Source organism: Staurois parvus, unplaced genomic scaffold, assembly GCF_062004578.1.
Source record: "Staurois parvus isolate SC_StPar_1 unplaced genomic scaffold, SC_StPar_1.0 ptg000860l, whole genome shotgun sequence".
In the NCBI taxonomy this organism is placed as follows: Eukaryota; Metazoa; Chordata; class Amphibia; order Anura; family Ranidae; genus Staurois; species Staurois parvus.
Window position 1 is genome coordinate 3,721,884 of NW_028318656.1, and position 24,618 is coordinate 3,746,501.

Here is a 24,618-nt window from a genome sequence, read left to right on the forward strand (position 1 = left end):
GGACATACCCGTGTCATTGAGTGTCAGGGACATACCCGTGTCATTGAGTGTCAGGGACGTATCCCTGTGTCATTGAGTGTCAGGGACGTATCCCTGTGTCATTGAGTGTCAGGGACATACCCCTGTGTCATTGAGTGTCAGGGACATACCCGTGTCATTGAGTGTCAGGGACGTATCCCTGTGTCATTGAGTGTCAGGGACATACCCCTGTGTCATTGAGTGTCAGCGTGTCATTGAGTGTCAGGGACGTATCCCTGTGTCATTGAGTGTCAGGGACGTATCCCTGTGTCATTGAGTGTCAGGGACATACCCCTGTGTCATTGAGTGTCAGGGACATACCCGTGTCATTGAGTGTCAGGGACGTATCCCTGTGTCATTGAGTGTCAGGGACGTATCCCTGTGTCATTGAGTGTCAGGGACATACCCCTGTGTTATTGAGTGTCAGGGACATACCCCTGTGTCGTTGAGTGTCAGGGACATACCCCTGTGTCAGGGAGTGTCAGGGACATACCCCTGTGTCAGGGAGTGTCAGGGATATACCCCTGTGTCATGGAGTGTCAGGGACGTACCCCTGTGTCAGGGAGTGTCGGGGACATACCCCTGTGTCAGGGAGTGTCGGGGACATACCCCTGTGTCAGGGAGTGTCAGGGACATACCCCTGTGTCAGGGAGTTTCAGGGACATACCCCTGTGTCAGGGAGTGTCAGGGACATACCCTGTGTCATTGAGTGTCAGGGACGTACCCCTGTGTCATTGAGTGTCAGGGACATACCCTGTGTCATTGAGTGTCAGGGACGTATCCCTGTGTCATTGAGTGTCAGGGACGTATCCCTGTGTCATTGAGTGTCAGGGACATACCCCTGTGTTATTGAGTGTCAGGGACATACCCCTGTGTCGTTGAGTGTCAGGGACATACCCCTGTGTCAGGGAGTGTCAGGGACATACCCCTGTGTCAGGGAGTGTCAGGGACATACCCCTGTGTCATGGAGTGTCAGGGACGTACCCCTGTGTCATTGAGTGTCAGGGACGTACCCCTGTGTCACGGACATACCCTGTGTCATTGAGTGTCAGGGATGTACCCCTGTGTCAGGGAGTGTCAGGGACATACCCCTGTGTCAGGGAGTGTCAGGGACATACCCTGTGTCATTGAGTGTCAGGGACGTACCCCTGTGTCATTGAGTGTCAGGGACATACCCTGTGTCATTGAGTGTCAGGGACATACCCGTGTCATTGTGTTAGGGATGTATCCCTGTGTCATTGAGTGTCAGGGACATACCCCTGTGTCATTGAGTGTCAGGGACATACCCGTGTCATTGAGTGTCAGGGACGTATCCCTGTGTCATTGAGTGTCAGGGACATACCCCTGTGTCAGGGAGTGTCAGGGACATACCCTGTGTCAGGGAGTGTCAGGGACATACCCTGTGTCAGGGAGTGTCAGGGACATACCCCTGTGTCATTGAGTGTCAGGGACATACCCTGTGTCATTGAATGTCAGGGACGTACCCCTGTGTCAGGGAGTGTCAGGGACATACCCTGTGTCATTGAGTGTCAGGGACATACCCTGTGTCATTGAGTGTCAGGGACATACCCTGTGTCAGGGACATACCCTGTGTCAGGGAGTGTCAGGGACATACCCCTGTGTCATTGAGTGTCAGGGACGTATCCCTGTGTCAGGGAGTGTCAGGGACATACCCTGTGTCATTGAGTGTCAGGGACATACCCGTGTCATTGAGTGTCAGAGACGTATCCCTGTGTCATTGAGTGTCAGGGACATACCCCTGTGTCATTGAGTGTCAGCGACATACCCCTGTGTCATTGAGTGTCAGGGACATACCCCTGTGTCATTGAGTGTCAGGGACATACCCCTGTGTCAGGGAGTGTCAGGGACATACCCCTGTGTCATTGAGTGTCAGGGACATACCCCTGTGTCAGGGAGTGTCAGGGACATACCCCTGTGTCATTGAGTGTCAGGGACATACCCCTGTGTCATTGAGTGTCAGGGACATACCCCTGTGTCATTGAGTGTCAGGGACATACCCCTGTGTCATTGAGTGTCAGGGACATACCCCTGTGTCATTGAGTGTCAGGGACATACCCCTGTGTCAGGGAGTGTCAGGGACATACCCTGTGTCAGGGAGTGTCAGGGACATACCCAGTGTCAGGGACATACCCTGTGTCAGGGAGTGTCAGGGACATACCCCTGTGTCATTGAGTGTCAGGGACATACCCTGTGTCATTGAGTGTCAGGGACATACCCGTGTCATTGAGTGTCAGGGACATACCCCTGTGTCATTGAGTGTCAGGGACATACCCCTGTGTCATTGAGTGTCAGGGACATACCCCTGTGTCATTGAGTGTCAGGGACATACCCCTGTGTCAGGGAGTGTCAGGGACATACCCTGTGTCAGGGAGTGTCAGGGACATACCCAGTGTCAGGGACATACCCTGTGTCAGGGAGTGTCAGGGACATACCCCTGTGTCATTGAGTGTCAGGGACATACCCTGTGTCATTGAGTGTCAGGGACATACCCGTGTCATTGAGTGTCAGGGACATACCCCTGTGTCATTGAGTGTCAGGGACATACCCCTATGTCAGGGAGTGTCAGGGACATACCCCTGTATGTATAGGCACATGGGTAACTCTGTCACCTTAACCCCTCGCCTACCGGGCACTTTTACCCCCTTCCTGCCCAGGCCAGTTGTCAGCTGTCAGCGCTGTCACACTTTGAATGACAATTGCGCGGTCATGCAACACTGAACCCATATGAAATTTTTATCATTTTTTTCACACAAATTGAGCTTTTTATTTTTTGTGCTATAAACAAAAAAAAGCATAAAATTTGAAAAAAAAGTTTTAATTTTTTCTATTATAAATTTTTGCAAACAGGTAAATTTTCTCCTTCACTAATGTGTGTTGATGAGGTGGCATTGATAGGCACTGATAGGCTGCACGCCGGGTGTACGCCCCAGAGGGTACGTTCTGGGAGGACGTTATATGACGCCCTTCCAAAACTGGACAATCACACTGTAGCTGTCATTCGGCTATAGTGCGGTTGTAAAGTAGTTAATCTAAATATTTTTGCAAACAGGTACATTTTCTAGTTCATTGATGTGCGTTGATAAGGCGGCACTGATAGGCTGCACTGGTGGGAATTGATGAGGAGGCACTGATGACGCGGCACTGATGGGCACTGACTGGTGGCACTGCTAGGCACTGATGGGTGTCACTGATGGTCACCACTGATAGACGGCTCTGGTGGGAATTGATGAGGAGGCACTGATGATGCGGCACTGATGGGCACTGACTGGTGGCACTGCTAGGCACTGATGGGTGGCTCTGGTGGGAATTGATGAGGAGGCACTGATGGGCACTGACTGGTGGCACTGCCTGGCACTGATGGGTGGCACTGATGGGAATTGATGATGCGGCACTGATGGGCACTGACTGGTGGCACTGCTTGGCACTGATGGGTGGCACTGATGGTCACCACTGATAGGTGGCTCTGGTGGGAATTGATAAGGGGGCACTGATGGGCACTGACTGGTGGCACTGCTAGGCACTGATGGGTGGCTCTGGTGGGAATTGATGATGCGGCACTGATGGGCACTGACTGGTGGCACTGCTTGGCACTGATGGGTGGCACTGATGGTCACCACTGATAGGTGGCTCTGGTGGGAATTGATGAGGGGGCACTGATGGGCACTGACTGGTGGCACTGCTAGGCACTGATGGGTGGCTCTGGTGGGAATTGATGATGCGGTACTGATGGGCACTGACTGGTGGCACTGCTTGGCACTGATGGGTGGCACTGATGGTCACCACTGATAGGTGGCTCTGGTGGGAATTGATGAGGAGGCACTGATGATGCGGCACTGACTGGTGGCACTGCTAGGTACTGATGGGTGGCACTGATGGTCACCACTGATAGGTGGCTCTGCTGGGAATTGATGCGGCACTGATGGGCACTGACTGGTGGCACTGCTAGGCACTGATGGTCACCACTGATAGGTGGCTCTGGTGGGAATTGATGAGGAGGCACTGATGATGCGGCACTGACTGGTGGCACTGCTAGGCACAGATGGGTGGCATTGATAGGCACTTTGGAGCTGCGCTGATAATCAGTGCTGATGTCCTCTGTGACACTTTCCAGTTATCGGCAGTACTTTCCTCACACTCTGACAGCGTGAGGAAAGTGCTGCCTATAACCAGCAACTGTATTTACTTTGTGATCTGCTGTGTCATTGGACACAGCTGATCACGTGGTAAAAGGCCGCTGTGATTGGCCTTTTACCTTGCAATGTGATCAGCTGTGTCCGTAAGACACAGCAATCACAGACCGCGCCGGTGCACGCCGCAGGGGGCACGTTCGGGGAGGACGTTATATGACGCCCTTCCAAAACTGGACAATCACACCGTAGCCGTCATTCAGCTATAGCGCGGTTGTAAAGTGGTTCATCTAAATATTAAAACCGCATTATATGTGGGTGACACTTGGTGTTGAAGACCTGCACCACTGGATTGTTCCGGTTTGACGTAGATGCTCTGAGCATTGTGACTAAATCTTTTTCTTGTTTCTGTTTGCTTGCAGCATGGGCAGCGAAGCGCTCCGAGGTGCAACCTAGGACCAATCAGATCTCTGCACCAGCCTCCAACATGGCGGTTAAATCTAACGAATCATTGCATGGGCTTGGAAAGAAAGCCTTGCAAAGGTCCAGCCGACTGCGGGACAGTAAGTGTCATCATGAAGTAGAGGCTTTAGGACTGATTTACTAAAACTGGAGAGTGCAAACTCTGGTGCAGATGTGAATGGTAGCCAATCAAATTCTTGTTCAGTTAAGCTTTGACAAAAAAATCCTGGAAGCTGATTGGTTTTCTATGCAGATTTGTCACCAGATTTTGTACTCTTGGGTTTTAGTAAATCAGCCTCTTTGTATATTGAAATGCAGAGTCATTGAAGTCTTTAAAAAGATACTGTCACTTACCTATTATAGGCAGAGTTGCAGCGTCTTTGTAAAGGGCCCCCCAACTTACTGTTCTTTACTGTGGCGGTTCTCCCCCACTGCTCCTTTTTTGTTGCAACCAGAAAGAAAAAAATTTTGAGTGTCTTTTGGTGTCAGATGCTAGGGGGAGCAGAGACATCATTTCCTTTGTCATGTGACAGTACTCAGGTGTAGCAATTGGCTGGTAGACGTGAGGACTGTCACACGGGAGGAGGTTACATCCTCTCTAATACCTGGAAGCATTGGATGAGCGACATGGAAAAACAAAATCAAAGACCCAGACCCTAGGAAGAGAGTGTGCCTCGGATCATAAGGGCACAAGGAAGGATGCTCTCAGGTTACAAGTATACCAGAATCCTATAGTGACCTGATCTAAAAAAGCTAAGGGCTCATGTACACTGCAGCTGAAAAACTCATGTTTAGGAGCTGTTCTGCATTTTTTTCAGCAGCCCCTGAACTTTCCCTAATGTTTTCCTATGTGTCCATGTACACATCTTCGTTTACAGTCGTTTACAGGCATTTGAGTTTACTGCCGTTTTTTGAACACACCACACTTGCATTCAGCAGTTGATTTTATCAGCGTTTCAAGCGCAAATCGCTTGTAAACGCGGCTAAATGCGTCAATTTGCGTTTATAAGCATTTGCGGTTTAAATTTTTTTTTAAGTCTTCCAGTTCCCAATGCTGTCCAGAGCCTTTTTACATCATGAAAAATGCATGCAAAGCGATTTCAAGGTGCTCAGATGGACAAAACACTGAACACAGGATGTTCCTGCCAAGCTTGTCACACATTGTAATGACCAATTCACACCTCAGACCTCTCCCACCCTTGGAAACAAAAGATATGTTAAAGCCATTCACACCTCAAATTCCTCATGAAGACCCCCCGCCAGGTGACCTTAATGACTCCCTCCACCAGACACCTTTCCCACCCTTGGAAACAAAATAAATGTTAATGACCATTCACACCTCAGACCTCTCCCACCCTTGGAGACAAAAGATATGTTAATGACCATTCACAACTCAGACCTCTCCCACCATTGGAAACAAAAGATATGTTAATGACCATTCACACCTCAGACCTCTCCCACCCTTGGAGACAAAAGGTATGTTAATGTCCATTCACACCTCGGACCTCTCCCACCCTTGGAAACAAAAGATATGTTCATGCCCATTCACACCTCAAATTCCTCATGAAGTCCCCCTGCCAGGTGGACTTAATCATTCCCTCCACCAGACACCTTTCCCACCCTTGGAGACAAAAGAAATGTTAATGAGCAACTCACACCTAAGCCAATCTCAACACATACTGCTGTCTCTGCTTCTACTCTCTGTATTTCTCTGAAACAGTCTGAAATAGTTAATAATTTACCACTTTCCAGTGCATTCTGGGCATTTGGGAGGTTCTCCTGTGCTTATCTTTAAAAAACGCTTCTAAACGCAAACGCACATAAACGCGTTATGCAAACGTGGCTAAACAGACGTTTTTTAACCTACGTTTTCCAGCAGTCAGTTTCCATCGTTCAGAAGTGTCCCATGTAAAGTACATGGGGCCTAACCAGTTTTTTTAAAGTCCAGTTTATTTCTTTTCTATTAAATTTTGTTTAGATTCATAAGTGTTTTGCTGTTTTTTTTACTTTTTTTATGTCCAAATTACAATCATAAATATAGCGAAAATTACAAATGAATTCAAATAATTTTTTTTGCATATTGTATTGTATGTAGATCTATTCAGATGGTCTACAGCAGAAGGTGGTAACCTTTCCTACATTGAAGTGTAATATTTGTAAAAAAAAAAAAAATTGTGAACATGCAGGATTTTTTTATTGCAGATGAGACATACTTTGTCTCTTCTGCATTCAAGTTTCTTGCCTGCCTGTCTGTATTGTACACTGAATTACACGTGCACAGTTTAGTGTACATTTTCGGCATGGCCAAGATGAATGAACTCCCGCACATGTGTGGGAGTGACGTCATCTCGGCCCAGCCATTGAAAATGGCCTGGAGGTTGGTACCCGAAAGCATACTGCCAGAAAATGTCAATGGCTAGCAGGGAGCTCCGGGACACTGCAGCATTGGATATGGGGTGAGAAGAGTTTTAAGTGTAATTCCATCCTAACACTAACTAGTCTTAACTACTTCCTGACTGCACTATAGCTAAAAGACGGCTACAGTGCGGTCGTCTAGTTCTGGGAGGGCATCCATGGATGTCTTTACAGAACCTTACACCCCAGGGCGCACTTCGGGTGCGCTCTGTGATCGTTGTGTCCTTTGGACACAGCTGATCACAGATCAAGTTAAAGGGCCAATCACAGTAGCCCCTGACCATGTGATTAGCTGTGTCAAATCACAGTTTATCACATGTAAACAGGCTTGCCAAATAGCGGCAGACATTTCCTCCCATGTTGTGTCTGTGTGAGGAAAGGAAAGCCGATAAATGGCAAAACAGTTAGTACATTTATTTATTTATTTATTTATTACAGGTACTTATATAGCGCCGTCAATTTACGCAGCACTCTACATATATATTGTACATTCACATCAGTCCCTAACCCTCAAGGGGTGTACAATCTAAGGTCCCTAACTCACATTCATACATACACATACTAGGGACAATTTAGACAGGAGCCAATTCACCTCCCAGCATGTCTTTGGAGTGTGGGAGGAAACTGGAGTACCCAGAGGAAACCCACGCAGGTACAGGGAGAACATGCAAACTCCAGGCAGGTGGTGCCATGGCTGGGATTCAAACCAACGACCCTAGTACTGCCAGGCGGAAGTGCTAACCATTTAGCAACTGTGCTGCCCCATGTACAGTCAGGTACATAAATATTGGGACATGGACACAATTCTAACATTTTTGGCTCTATACACCACCACAGTGGATTTGAAATGAAACAAACAAGATGTGCTTTAACTGCAGACTGTCAGATTTAATTTGAGGGTATTTACATCCAAATCAGGTGAACGGTGTAGGAATTACAAAAGTTTGCATATGTGCCTCCCACTTGTTAAGGGACCAAAAGTAATGGGACATAATAATAATCGTAAATCAAACTTTCACTTTTTAATACTTGGTTGCAAATCCTTTGCAGTCAATTACAGCCTGAAGTGTGGAACGCATAGACATCACCAGACGCTGGGTTTCATCCCTGGTGATGCTCTGCCAGGCCTCTACTGCAACTGTCTTCAGTTCCTGCTTGTTCTTGGGGCATTTTCCCTTCAGTTTTGTCTTCAGCAAGTGAAATGCATGCTCATTCGGATTCAGGTCAGGTGATTGACTTGGCCATTGCATAACATTCCACTTCTTTCCCTTAAAAAACTCTTTGGTTGCTTTTGCAGTATGCTTTGGGTCATTGTCCATCTGCACTGTGAAGCGGCGCCCAATGAGTTGTGAAGCATTTGGCTGAATATGAGCAGATAATATTCCCGAAACACTTCAGAATTCATCCGGCTGCTTTTGTCAGCAGTCACATCATCAATAAATACAAGAGAAGCAGTTCCATTGGCAGCCATACATGCCCACGCCATGACACTACCACCACCATGCTTCACTGATGAGGTGGTATGCTTAGGATCATGAGCAGTTCCTTTCCTTCTCCATACTCTTCTCTTCCCATCACTCTGGTACAAGTTGATCTTGGTCTCATCTGTCCATAGGATGTTGTTCCAGAACTGTGAAGGCTTTTTTACATGTCGTTTGGCAAACTCTAATCTGTCCTTCCTGTTTTTGAGGGTCACCAATGGTTTCCATCTTGTGGTGAACCCTCTGTATTTTCTTCACCAGAGAAAGAATTCTTCGGTCATCCACCACAGTTGTTTTCCGTGGTCTTCCGGGTCTTTTGGTGTTGCTGAGCTCACCGGTGCGTTCCTTCTTTTTAAGAATGTTCCAAACAGTTGTTTTGGCCACGCCTAATGTTTTTGCTATCTCTCTGATGGGTTTGTTTTGCTTTTTCAGCCTAATGATGGCTTGCTTCACTGATAGTGACAGCTCTTTGGATCTCATCTTGAGAGTTGACAGCAACAGATTCCAAATACAAATAGCACACTTGAAATGAACTCTGGACCTTTTATCTGCTCATTGTAATTGGGATAATGAGGGAATAACACACACCTGGCCATGGAACAGCTGAGAAGCCAATTGTCCCATTACTTTTGGTCCCTTAACAAGTGGGAGGCACATATGCAATCTGTTGTAATTCCTACACCGTTCACCTGATTTGGATGTAAATACCCTCAAATTAAAGCTGACAGTCTGCAGTTAAAGCACATCTTGTTCGTTTCATTTCAAATCCATTGTGGTGGTGTATAGAGCCAAAAATGTTAGAATTGTGTCCATGTCCCAATATTTATGGACCTGACTGTACATGGTTTACACTGATAATCAGTGCAGCCCCATCAGTGCCCAACGGTGCCGCCTTATCAGTGCAGCCTCATGAATGCCTCCTCATCAGTGCCAATCAGTGCAGCCTCATCAGTGCATCCTATCAGTGCCCATCAATGCAACCTCATCAGACCACATCTCATCAATGCCTCCTCATCAGTGCCAATCAGAGCAGCCTCATCAGTGCCCATCAATGCAGCCTCATAAGAGCACATCAGTGAAGAAGAAAAATTACTTAGTTGCAAAATTTTATAACAGAAACTAAGAAAAACGTTTTTTTCAACATTTTTGGTATTTTTTTGTTTGTTTAGCAAAAAATTAAAAACCCAGTGGTGATTACCTGCCACCAAAAGACAGCTCTGTCTGATAAGAATTTCATATGAGTACAGTGTTGCATGACCGTGCAATTGTCAGGGCGGTGAAAGTGTCCATTATTAAAGCAGTTAAAAATGTTTCCTCACCCTCCTGCTACCTGTTCTTCCTAACCCATGAAAAAAAGTTCCATACACTTACCTATTTTTAGTCCGCTCTGGTCCAGTTACGTGATGCCGCATGTCAGTGAGTGGCAGCTGCAGGGGACAGTAGAGAGCGCTTGGCAATGGCTGGGATTTCCAAGATCTGTGTGGTCACCCATAGGCTCCCATGTCCCAGCCATTGTTAGTCCTCCCTCTTCTCTCCTGCAGCCGCCACTCACTGGCACAGGAAAGCTGGAGCTGCGAGTCTTTAGGTTGGAATTCTGCTGTAATAAGCCTTGCCATACACTGTTCAATTTCTGTTGTTCTTCCCTGTTGGCTGAGCGATTGAAATTCTAACAATTCCCCCATTCACACTGTAACAGAACCGACCCCAGACTGCGCTTGGGTACTTCCATTAGAATACCACTTCCCCATCCGAACACCGACCACAGACACCACAGCCGACCAAATAAGACTAGACGACACCAGTCTTGAAGTAAACCCGGAAGTAGACTAGTTTATTTTAACACAGATACAGGATATATACATTCAAGGGAACAACCCCCCCCCCTCCCTGCGTAATGACACAGGGCGGGGCAATCTGCATTTAGTAACAAAGACACACCAGCAGACAGTCCCATCAGGAGGGAGGGCTGCTGGAGACACCCCCCCCCCCCACCAAGCCAATACACATAAACACATACATCCCATAACAGTTTGCTCCCAAGCAAGACACACAGTAGAACAATGGAATGCAGCCATATAACACCAAACAATCCACAACCCCCACCCCACCTATACATGTCTACACAATATTAGGACAGATCACCTTGTAACCCTAACAGGCACAGGGTGACTTACACATAAGAGGGATATAAGGAGCTGAGACAGGGGTCTCCCCACCTCTCCAAAATGAGCTGTGTTCCATGGGCCCCCCACCCAAAGTGACTCCCATCACACACACTAAAAAGCGTGGATGTACAAATCTCCCACTACAGGCTATTGCTGAAATTGGCTTTGCTTGCCCCACTGTGGCTCTTGTGTCTTAGATTTCTGACCTCTGGTCTACAGGGTCTAATTTAACCATGTATAGTCACCATAAGGAGACTAGATTTCCTGCCTAGTGTAATGTACTGGAACATCTTCCCTTTACAGGTCACTTGAAAAGGACCAAATGTGCCGAGATAGATGTAGAGACGCCGGAGTCCATCCTGGTGAACACCAACCTGCGGGCCCTCATAAATAAGCACACCTTCTCACTGCTGCCAGCCGATTGCCAACAGAGACTTCTCAGGCTTCTACCAGAGGTGGACCGGCCGGTAAGATGCTGACTTTACAAGGGGGTGATGAGCTGTATTACACAGAGAGGAATAGCAAAAGGGCAAATATATGTTAGATTGGAAATTGATGGGAGCTGGAGAGATAAAAGGGCCATATATAGTCTTTCGGCACCAAGATAGTTTTACGGGCCAGAGTGTAAACACTTAACACGAACCCTAAAGCTTAACCCCCCTGGCGGTATTCCCGAGTGTAGCTCGGGGTAAAGTTTCAGCACCACAAGCGGTAACCCCGAGCTACACCCGGGAATACCCTGCAGCGTTGCTCCGGGATCCCTTCACTTACCTTGTCCTGTGCTCCCACGATGTCCCTCCTGCAGTGTCCCCGGCAATGTCCTCCGGCCGATGCCGGCATCTGTCTTCCGGGTCCCGTTCCCTGCGACGTCGGGACGTACGGGGACGGAACCGGTGGGAAATTTTAAAAGTGACATTCACTCAATACACTAAAATCACATACTAAATCATTACTGTATCAAACCATTTCACATACATTTTGTCCCGAGTGCTTTGTCCGGCGCCCTGCCTGCATTTTTACTGTTCTTTCTGCCTGGAAACTGAGAAACGTCCATGGCGTCCAAAAAGCATCCCTTTAGGTCAAAATCGGTTTTAGACCGGCTAGAGAACAGCGATAGTAAATCAGAACCACTTGCAGAATTGAGTGATAATGATTCGTGGGGGAAATTCGTCATCAGACACTGAAAACGATTTTGCGACTTTGCTCAGAACTTGGCGCTATATTTCAAATTTCAGTGTTTTTGGTTTGATTATATTATTTAATTACATTTATTATTATTATATTATTATTTTTTATGATTATTTATTAAATTATAATTTATGATTTCTTGTTTTAAATTTTATCATACCCGGGATGTTTACTAGACTCTTGTTTGGAAAGATTTCAGTGAGTTATTCCTAAGAATTACAGGTCTACAATAAAAAAAAAACTACATATTTCCATGCAAAAAAATGTTCCGCTTTGAGCACAGAAATAATGACATAATCAGACCGCTAGGGAGGTGTCAAGGTCCTACCTTTTCCCAGAGGTTATGTTACTCCATGTGCTGGCATCCATTTTGGATTTCTGCTGAGCATGGTGGGAATCTTTTATGCCTTCAGGTCTCTGAGGTCCATCCCCCAGAGGGGTGTGGCTGAGTACATATAACCCTGTGATCCACACATGCTCTTTGCACTTGTGTCTTCTGTCTTTGTCTTGCTACAGCTCTGTGTATACTCTTGTGACTCTTCTGGTATCTGACTCGGCTTGTGACTAGACCATTCTCTGTGTTTTCCATCGATCTGACCTTCCGTTGCTGAACCCGGCCCGTGACCTGTGATTCTCTGTCTACTGTTCTGTACTGTTTGGCCCGTTGTTGTCGACCCGGCCTGCCTGACTACGCTATTGTCATTCTTACCAGCTACACGCCATTGGCGGCGGCCATTACCGCAGCCGGGGTGTCTCGGGGGCCGCAACCTGGTTCCTGGCTGCGTCAAGTTCATCCCCACCATCAGGGGCCCTGGTGAAGGGCAGCCTGGGACTTAGACTCCGCGCCCTGAGGGACTCAGGTCTGTTGGTGGTGGTTGTCGTCAGCCAGTGTGTTACCCTGCCACTAGGCCTACCTGTCCGTTCCACAGCCCTGCCCTGACAGGAGGTTAACCTAATGCCTTGAGTTAACACTTCACCTTCCTCTGACACTTCAACTAATCCTTAAAAATGAACTCCAGTTCACAACAATTAGCTTTTTCTGCCATCTATCATGTGCAGGCGTGATCTTTTGCTGTTGTCCAATGTATTGGGCCATTCAGTGCAAGGATCAGTGCTGAAACCATCCAACCAAACAAACAGTGCTGGTCTCTCAGCACTGGAACTTACTGTTTTTCCAAGCTGGTAGAAATATTGGACCTTAAAATGTATATTTGTGGAAAAAGTGGCAGTATGGGTGTTGAAAACCAAAGGGTTTATCTTAAGAGCTTTAGTACCTCGCTATAGCCGAAAGACAGCTACAGCACTGCTCTCTTGTTATGGGAGGGTGTCTATAGATGTCCCCCCAGAACCCAGCCATCTGCCCCCGGGGCACGCATTGGGCATGCTCTGTGATCGATGTGTCCTCTAGAGACAGCTGATCACATATCGCGGTAAAGGGACAATCACAGGGGCCCTTTACCATGTGATCAGTAGTGTACAATCACAGCTGATCACATGTAAACAGATTTGCCAGCATGCTGTTTCTGTGTGAGGAAAAGACAGTTGTTACCTGGCAAGGCTGTCAGTATTTTGTTTACACTGATAATCAGTGCCCTGATTATCGGTGCCCACCTCATCAGTATAGCCTCATCAGTGCCCATCAGTGCAGCTTATCAGTGCCACCTCATCAGTGCACATCAGTGAAGCCTCACCATTGCCCATCAGTGCCGCCTCATCAGTGCACATCAGTGTTGCCTCACCATTGCCCATCAGTGTTGCCTCATCATTGCCCATCAGTGCACATTAGTGCAGCCTCATTACTGCCCATTAATGTAGCCTCATCAGTGCCCATCAGTGCAGCTTATCAGTGCCACCTCATCAGTGTACATTAGTGTAGCCACATCAGGGCACATCAGTGTTGCCTCATGATTGCCCATCAGTGCAGCCTCCTCAGTGCACATCAGTGCAGCCTCATTACTGCCCATTAGTGCAGCCACATTACTGCCCATTAGTGTAGCCTCATCAGTGCCCATCAGTGCAGCTTATCAGTGCCACCTTATTAGTGCACATCAGTGCAGCCTCATTAGTGTACATAAGTACAGCTTTATCAGTGCCCATCAGTGCAGCCTCATCAGTGCCCATCAGTGCAGCCTCAACAGTGCACATCAGTGAAGAAAAATTACTTATTTGCACAATTTTATAACAGGTACTAAGAAAAACATTTTTTTTTTCAAAGTGTTTGGTTTGTTTTCTAAAACAAAAACCCAGCAGTGATTAAATACCACCAAAAGCAATCAAAAAAGATACATATTTCATATGGATACAGTGCTGCATGAGCACACAATTGTCATTCAAAGTGCTGAAAGCTGAAAATTTGTCTGGGCAGGAAGGAGGTAAGAGTGCCTGGTATTGAGGTGGTTAAAGAATAACTCCAGGGGGGTGCATGCGCGGCCGGCTCCCAAGATGGCCGCTTAGCACAGAAACTCCAAGGCCATCTCCGTAACACCGCAACTTCGCACACTGACAGGTGGATCACTGGCACTCTGATTTGGGGGATATAAACCCCGTCACCCTCCCGAAGCATGCCTCGACGCTGTAAGTCTCCGGCACAGCCGCAGAGACTTATGGACTTCTACCCAGCCCGGGACACAAGGATCCAAGATGGCGCCGGTGCCATTACATGCGAGAGTCACGTCCCTGCTGCAGAGCAGTCAGGCTATACACTGGACCCCAGGCTGTCAGTTCCACTCAATAATGGAGACCCAGGTGAGGCTTCTCCTCCTCTCTCACCCATTATCCGTAGCCCAGCAAAATCAAGGCCCAGGATTGAGGGCCCTGTCAATGCTACCTCACTATCTCCAGAGGCAACTTATACTTCTACACTACTATTGCAGTCCACCATTGAGGAATTCCCTGCTTCTGACCTACCAGTTTCAGAATTGGCCGTGAAAAATATGCTTCTTTCACTCAGGCAGACTTTACATGGCGATATTACAAGCGTGATCACTCCTCTATCAAATACCATTACTGACCATACCAAGCGTTTACAGCATATAGAGTGCAAAATGGCTGACATATTTACAGCTCATAACACCGTGGTAGACGCCCATGCAGACCACGAGAATGAAATCTTACAACTAAAAAACAAAATTGCTGATCTAGAAGATCGTTCTAGAAGAAATAATATTACATTTCGCAGCATTCTTGAATAGATCACTCCCAACGCACTAATACCTTGTCTACAATAATTCATGAAACCTCTCATTCCCACGCTGGGTCCACTAGAGGCAGCGCTTAACAGCTCACAGAATTCTTAAAACTACCTTTCTACCAGCTTCTATCCCTAGAGATGTGCTCCTCAGAGTCCATTTTTATTACATCAAAGAAAAGCTAATGATGGCGGCAAGAAACTCGTCAGCCTTTCCTGCCTCCCATGCAGTGGTAAACTATATGGTGATTTAACCAAAGTGACACTTCTCAATAGAAAGAGACTACTCTCTATCACTAAAGCCTTACGGAACCACGATATAAGGTACCAATGGGGCTTCCCGCCAAACTTCTCATAAAAAAATCAGGGCAAATCCTTCATAATTGGAAACCTGGAGGAAGGCATAGACCTCCTAAAAGAGTGGAATATACTACCCGCTGGTGACCACAGGCCGACCTCACAACATCCGCACCAAATTGCAAAAGATAGCAGGACCAACCCCAAAAAATTCTTCAAATATATTAATAGTAAAAAGGTCCAGTCTGAGCATGTAGGCCCTTTACAGAATCATCTAGAGGGGGTGACTGGGGACAAAGAGAAGGCAAATTTATTTAATACCTTCTTCAGCTCTGTGTATACAAAGGAGCATGGGGGAGCTCTTGTCCATAATGGGCATGGTACTGACACAGCTCCAGATGATCCACATTGGCTCACAATTAATATGATCCAAAAATATTTAGACAGAAATTTGAATAAAGCACCTGGACCGGATGGCATACACCCTCACGGGTCCTTAAAGAATTGAACTCTGTCATTTCAAAGTCATTGTTTTTCATTTTTAGGGACTGTTTAATGACTGGCATAGTACCACTGGATTGGTGTAAGGTCAATGTGGTACCAATATTAAAAAAGGGGTCAAAATCTTTACCAAGTAATTACAGACCTGTTAGTGTAACTTCTATAGTTTGGAAGATACTGGAGAGTTTAATAAAAGACCACATAGATGAATTCTTGCTGGAAAAAAATATTTTAAGCAACAGACAGCATGGATTCATGAAACACAGAAGTTGTCAAACAAATCTGATTTCTTTTTATGAGGGGGTGAGCAAAACCCTGGACAGAGGGGTGGTGGTGGATGTGGTATACTTGGACAGAGGTGTGGAGGTGGACGTGGTATACTTGGACAGAGGGGTGGTGGTGGACGTGGTATACTTGGACAGAGGGGTGGTGGTGGATGTGGTATACTTGGACAGAGGGGTGGCAGTGGACGTGGTATACTTGGACAGAGGGGTGGTGGTGGACGTGGTATACTTGGACAGAGGGGTGGTGGTGGATGTGGTATACTTGGACAGAGGGGTGGAGGTGGACGTGGTATACTTGGACAGAGGGGTGGCGGTGGACATGGTATACTTGGATTTTGCAAAAGCATTTGACACAGTTCCCCCACACATGACTAATGTGTAAGGTAAAGTCTACAGGCTTGGAAGAATCTGTATGTAAATGGGTAGAAAACTGGCTAACAGATGGTATTCAGAGAGTAGTGGTTAATGATTCATACTCTGAATGGTCTAGGGGTGTCAGTAGTGTACCCCAGGGTTCAGTGTTGGGACCCTTACTTTTTAATATATTTATAAACGATATAGGGTCTGAGATTAAAAATCACATTTCAGTCTTTGCAGATGACACCAAGCTGTGCCGTGGAATAACGTCCTTACAGGATGTCTCCAATTTACAAGCCAACCTCAATGCTCTGTAATTGGGGCAACTATGTGGCAAATGAGGTTTAATGTTGATAAATGTAAGGTTCTGCACTTGGGGGTTAAGAATATGCATGTATCATACATACTAGGGGGGGGTACAACTGGGGGAATCAATGGTGGAGAAGAATCTGGGGGGGGTCAATGGTGGAGAAGGATCTGGGGGGGTCAATGGTTGAGAAGGATCTGGGAGTTCTGGTAGATCACAAGCTTAATAATGGCATGCAATGCCAAGCTGCAGTTTCTAAAGCGAGCAAAATCCTCTCTTGTATTAATAGAGGTATAGACTCCAGAGAGAGAGATATCATTTCCCCCGATACAAATCATTAGTAAGACCTCATCTGGAATATGCAGTTCAGTTTTGGGCACCAATTCACAAAAATAACATTGGGGAACTGGAGAAAGTACAGAGAAGGGCAACCAAACTGATAAGAGGCATGGAGGAGATCAGCTATGAGGAAAGATTAGAGCAGTGGTTCTCAACCTTCCTAATGCCGTGACCCTTTAATACATTTCCTCATGTTGTGGTGACCCCCAACCATAAAATGATTTACCCAGTAATCATAATTCATCAGTGTCCTTTTACCTCCAATACTGCTGCTTTCAACACAGTAGCTGCTTTTAACAGAGTAGCTGCATTCAACACAGCAGCTGCTTTCTACACAGTAGCTGCTCTTTACACATCGGAAATATGTGTTTTCTGATGGTCTTAGGGGACCCCTGTGAAAGGGTCGTTCGACCCCCAGGTTGAGAACCACTGGATTAGAGGAACTGAATTTATTCTCTCTTGAGGAGATTAAGGGGGGATATGATCTCCATGTATAATACATAAGGGGGGACATGATCGCCATGTATAATACATAAGGGAGGATATGATCTCCATGTATAATACATAAGGGGGGATATGATCTCCATGTATAATACATAAGGGGGGATATGATCTCCATGTATAATACATAAGGGGGGATATGATCATTATATATAATACATAAGGGGGGATATGATCACCATGTATAATACATAAGGGGGATATGATCTCCATGTATAATACATAAGGGGGATATGATCACCATGTATAATACATAAGGGGGATATGATCTCCATGTATAATACATAAGGGGGGATATGATCTCCATGTATAATACATAAGGGGGGATATGATCTCCATGTATAATACATAAGGGGGGATATGATCTCCATGTATAATACATAAAGGAGGATATGATCTCCATGTATAATACATAAAGGGGGATATGATCTCCATGTATAATACATAAGGGGGAGATATGATCTCCATGTATAATACATAAGGGGGGATATGATCTCCATGTATAATACATAAGGGGGGATATGATCTCCATGTATAATACATAAGGGGGATATGATCTCCATGTATAATACATAAGGGGGGATATGATCTCCATGTATAATACATAAGGGGGGATATGATCTCCATGTATAATACATAAGGGGGGATATGATCTCCATGTATAATACATAAGGGGGATATGATCTGCATGTATAATACATAAGGGGGGATATGATCTCCATGTATAATACATAAGGGGGGATATGATCACCATGTATAATACATAAGGGGGGATATGATCATTATATATAATACATAAGGGGGGATATGATCACCATGTATAATACATAAGGGGGATATGATCTCCATGTATAATACATAAGGGGGGATATGATCACCATGTATAATACATAAGGGGGGGATATGATCTCCATGTATAATACATAAGGGGGATATGATCACCATGTATAATACATAAGGGGGATATGATCTCCATGTTTAATACATAAGGGGGGATATGATCACCATGTATAATACATAAGGGGGGGATATGATCTCCATGTATAATACATAAGGGGGGATATGATCACCATGTATAATACATAAGGGGGGGATATGATCTCCATGTATAATACATAAGGGGGATATGATCTCCATGTATAATACATAAGGGGGGATATGATCACCATGTATAATACATAAGGGGGGGATATGATCTCCATGTATAATACATAAGGGGGGATATGATCACCATGTATAATACATAAGGGGGGATATGATATCCATGTATAATACATAAGGGGGATATGATCTCCATGTTTAATACATAAGGGGGGATATGATCACCATGTATAATACATAAGGGGGGGATATGATCTCCATGTATAATACATAAGGGGGATATGATCTCCATGTTTAATACATAAGGGGGGATATGATCACCATGTATAATACATAAGGGGGGGATATGATCTCCATGTATAATACATAAGGGGGGATATGATCACCATGTATAATACATAAGGGGGGATATGATCTGCATGTATAATACATAAGGGGGGATATGATCATTATATATAATACATAAGGGGGGATATGATCATTATATATAATACATAAGGGGGGGTATGATCTCCATGTATAATACATAAGGGGGGATATGATCTCCATGTATAATACATAAGGGGGATATGATCTCCATGTATAATACATAGGGGGGGATATACTCTCCATGTATAATACATAAGGGGGGATATGATCTCCATGTATAATACATAAGGGGGATATGATCTCCATGTATAATACATAAGGGGGGATATGATCTCCATGTATAATACATAAAGGAGGATATGATCTCCATGTATAATACATAAAGGGGGATATGATCTCCATGTATAATACATAAGGGGGAGATATGATCTCCATGTATAATACATAAGGGGGGATATGATCTCCATGTATAATACATAAGGGGGGATATGATCTCCATGTATAATACATAAGGGGGATATGATCTCCATGTATAATACATAAGGGGGGATATGATCTCCATGTATAATACATAAGGGGGGATATGATCTCCATGTATAATACATAAGGGGGATATGATCTCCATGTATAATACATAATGGGGGATATGATCACCATATATAATACATAAGGGGGGATACGATCTCCATGTATAATACATAAGGGGGGATATGATCTCCATGTATAATACATAAGGGGGGATATGATCACCATGTATAATACATAAGGGGGGATATGATATCCATGTATAATACATAAGGGGGGATATGATCATTATATATAATACATAAGGGGGGATATGATCATTATATATAATACATAAGGGGGGGGGGGTATGATCTCCATGTATAATACATAAGGGGGATATGATCTCCATGTATAATACATAAGGGGGGATATGATCTCCATGTATAATACATAAGGGGGGATATGATCTCCATGTATAATACATAAAGGGGGATATGATCTCCATGTATAATACATAAGGGGGGATATGATCTCCATGTATAATACATAAGGGGGGATATGATCTCCATGTATAATACATAAGGGGGGATATGATCTCCATGTATAATACATAAGGGGGATATGATCTCCATGTATAATACATAATGGGGGATATGATCACCATGTATAATACATAAGGGGGGATACGATCTCCATGTATAATACATAAGGGGGGATACGATCACCATGTATAATACATAAGGGGGGGATATGATCTCCATGTATAATACATAAGGGGGGATATGATCACCATGTATAATACATAAGGGGGGATATGATATCCATGTATAATACATAAGGGGGGATATGATCATTATATATAATACATAAGGGGGGATATGATCATTATATATAATACATAAGGGGGGGTATGATCTCCATGTATAATACATAAGGGGGGATATGATCTCCATGTATAATACATAAGGGGGGATATGATCTCCATGTATAATACATAGGGGGGGGATATGCTCTCCATGTATAATACATAAGGGGGGATATGATCTCCATGTATAATACATAAGGGGGATATGATCTGCATGTATAATACATAAGGGGGGATATGATCTCCATGTATAATACATAAAGGAGGATATGATCTCCATGTATAATACATAAGGGGGATATGATCTCCATGTATAATACATAAGGGGGGATATGATCTCCATGTATAATACATAAGGGGGGATATGATCTCCATGTATAATACATAAGGGGGGATATGATCTCCATGTATAATACATAAGGGGGGATATGATCTCCATGTATAATACATAAGGGGGATATGATCTCCATGTATAATACATAAGGGGGGATATGATCTCCATGTATAATACATAAGGGGGGATATGATCTCCATGTATAATACATAAGGGGGATATGATCTCCATGTATAATACATAATGGGGGATATGATCACCATGTATAATATAAAAGGGGGGATACGATCTCCATGTATAATACATAAGGGGGGATATGATCATTATATATAATACATAAGGGGGGATATGATCACCATGTATAATACATAAGGGGGATATGATCTCCATGTATAATACATAAGGGGGATATGATCACCATGTATAATACATAAGGGGGATATGATCTCCATGTATAATACATAAGGGGGGATATGATCTCCATGTATAATACATAAGGGGGGATATGATCTCCATGTATAATACATAAGGGGGGATATGATCTCCATGTATAATACATAAAGGAGGATATGATCTCCATGTATAATACATAAAGGGGGATATGATCTCCATGTATAATACATAAGGGGGAGATATGATCTCCATGTATAATACATAAGGGGGATATGATCTCCATGTATAATACATAAGGGGGGATATGATCTCCATGTATAATACATAAAGGAGGATATGATCTCCATGTATAATACATAAGGGGGATATGATCTCCATGTATAATACATAAGGGGGGATATGATCGCCATGTATAATACATAAGGGGGGATATGATCTCCATGTATAATACATAAGGGGGGATATGATCTCCATGTATAATACATAAGGGGGATATGATCTCCATGTATAATACATAAGGGGGGATATGATCTCCATGTATAATACATAAGGGGGGATATGATCTCCATGTATAATACATAATGGGGGATACGATCACCATGTATAATACATAAGGGGGGATACGATCTCCATGTATAATACATAAGGGGGGATACGATCTCCATGTTTAATACATAAGGGGGGATATGATCACCATGTATAATACATAAGGGGGGGATATGATCTCCATGTATAATACATAAGGGGGGATATGATCATTATATATAATACATAAGGGGGGATATGATCATTATATATAATACATAAGGGGGGGTATGATCTCCATGTATAATACATAAGGGGGGATATGATCTCCATGTATAATACATAAGGGGGATATGATCTCCATGTATAATACATAAGGGGGGATATGATCTCCATGTATAATACATAGGGGGGGATATGCTCTCCATGTATAATACATAAGGGGGGATATGATCTCCATGTATAATACATAAGGGGGGATATGATCTCCATGTATAATACATAAGGGGGATATGATCTCCATGTATAATACATAAGGGGGGATATGATCTCCATGTATAATACATAAAGGAGGATATGATCTCCATGTATAATACATAAGGGGGATATGATCTCCATGTATAATACATAAGGGGGGATATGATCGCCATGTATAATACATAAGGGGGGATATGATCTCCATGTATAATACATAAGGGGGGATATGATCTCCATGTATAATACATAAGGGGGGATATGATCTCCATGTATAATACATAAGGGGGATATGATCTCCATGTATAATACATAAGGGGGGATATGATCTCCATGTATAATACATAAGGGGGGATATGATCTCCATGTATAATACATAATGGGGGATACGATCACCATGTATAATACATAAGGGGGGATACGATCTCCATGTATAATACATAAGGGGGGATACGATCTCCATGTTTAATACATAAGGGGGGATACGATCACCATGTATAATACATAAGGGGGGGATATGATCTCCATGTATAATACATAAGGGGGGATATGATCACCATGTATAATACATAAGGGGGGATATGATATCCATGTATAATACATAAGGGGGGATATGATCATTATATATAATACATAAGGGGGGATATGATCATTATATATAATACATAAGGGGGGGTATGATCTCCATGTATAATACATAAGGGGGGATATGATCTCCATGTATAATACATAAAGGGGGATATGATCTCCATGTATAATACATAGGGGGGGGATATGCTCTCCATGTATAATACATAAGGGGGGATATGATCTCCATGTATAATACATAAGGGGGATATGATCTCCATGTATAATACATAAAGGAGGATATGATCTCCATGTATAATACATAAGGGGGATGTGATCTCCATGTATAATACATAAGGGGGATATGATCTCCATGTATAATACATAAGGGGGGATATGATCTCCATGTATAATACATAAGGGGGGATATGATCTCCATGTATAATACATAAGGGGGGATATGATCTCCATGTATAATACATAAGGGGGGATATGATCTCCATGTATAATACATAAGGGGGGATATGATCTCCATGTATAATACATAAGGGGGATATGATCTCCATGTATAATACATAAGGGGGATATGATCTCCATGTATAATACATAAGGGGGATATGATCTCCATGTATAATACATAAGGGGGATATGATCTCCATGTATAATACATAAGGGGGATATGATCTCCATGTATAATACATAAGGGGGGATATGATCTCCATGTATAATACATAAGGGGGATATGATCTCCATGTATAATACATAAGGGGGATATGATCTCCATGTATAATACATAAGGGGGATATGATCTCCATGTATAATACATAAGGGGGATATGATCTCCATGTATAATACATAAGGGGGATATAATCTCCATGTATAATACATAAGGGGGATATGATCTCCATGTATAATACATAAGGGGGGATATGATCTCCATGTATAATACATAAGGAGGGATATGATCTCCATGTATAATACATAAGGGGGGATATGATCTCCATGTATAATACATAAGGGGGGGATATGATCTCCATGTATAATACAAAAGGGGGGATACGATCTCCATGTATAATACATAAGGGGGATATGATCACCATGTATAATACATAAGGGGGGGATATGATCTCCATGTATAATACATAAGGGGGGATATGATCACCATGTATAATACATAAGGGGGGATATGATATCCATGTATAATACATAAGGGGGGATATGATCATTATATATAATACATAAGGGGGGATATGATCATTATATATAATACATAAGGGGGGATATGATCTCCATGTATAATACATAAGGGGGGGTATGATCTCCATGTATAATACATAAGGGGGGATATGATCTCCATGTATAATACATAAGGGGGGATATGATCTCCATGTATGCAATGGAAAAAAGATTTTCACTGAGTCACTTCTCCAGTCCCACATTCCGTAACTCCTGGGCTTCATGGTCACACAATCCTAGATGTAAAGTACAAGTTTGATAGTTTCATCACTTGGAGTATAAATTTGTAGTTGCGTTGACTGGTCTAGTTCATCTGTTAAATTTATACCAGTGTACATGACTCAAGGAATACTACCTTCTTCTCGTACCGGTCTTCTTATTAGACCAAGATTGCACAGATTGTAAAATGTCTATTGCCTTATATAACTGTACTACTGTGAACCTGTTTTTCTTGTTATGTAACTGTAAAATGCAATAAAAATAAGTTGAATATAAAGAATAACTCCACTTTCGCTGAGAAAAAAAAACAATTCCCTCGGGTCATCAATGTACATTGTAAGGATTTTAACAAATGTTATTGCAGGTTCCTACCTGGTT

The 24,618-nt window shown here is 43.8% G+C and overlaps 1 protein-coding gene across 2 annotated transcripts in view; it reads left to right on the plus strand.

Annotated features, from left to right (window-relative positions):
• ASXL2 (ASXL transcriptional regulator 2) overlaps positions 1-24,618 on the plus strand; it is a 229,216-nt gene that overhangs the window by 170,947 nt on the left and 33,651 nt on the right. For both annotated transcript variants that reach the window (XM_089655663.1, XM_089655664.1), the window contains 2 exons: positions 4,589-4,729; positions 10,993-11,156. In XM_089655663.1, the coding sequence (XP_089511789.1) occupies positions 4,589-4,729; positions 10,993-11,156 (305 nt within the window). The remainder of the gene's footprint in view (positions 1-4,588; positions 4,730-10,992; positions 11,157-24,618) is intronic.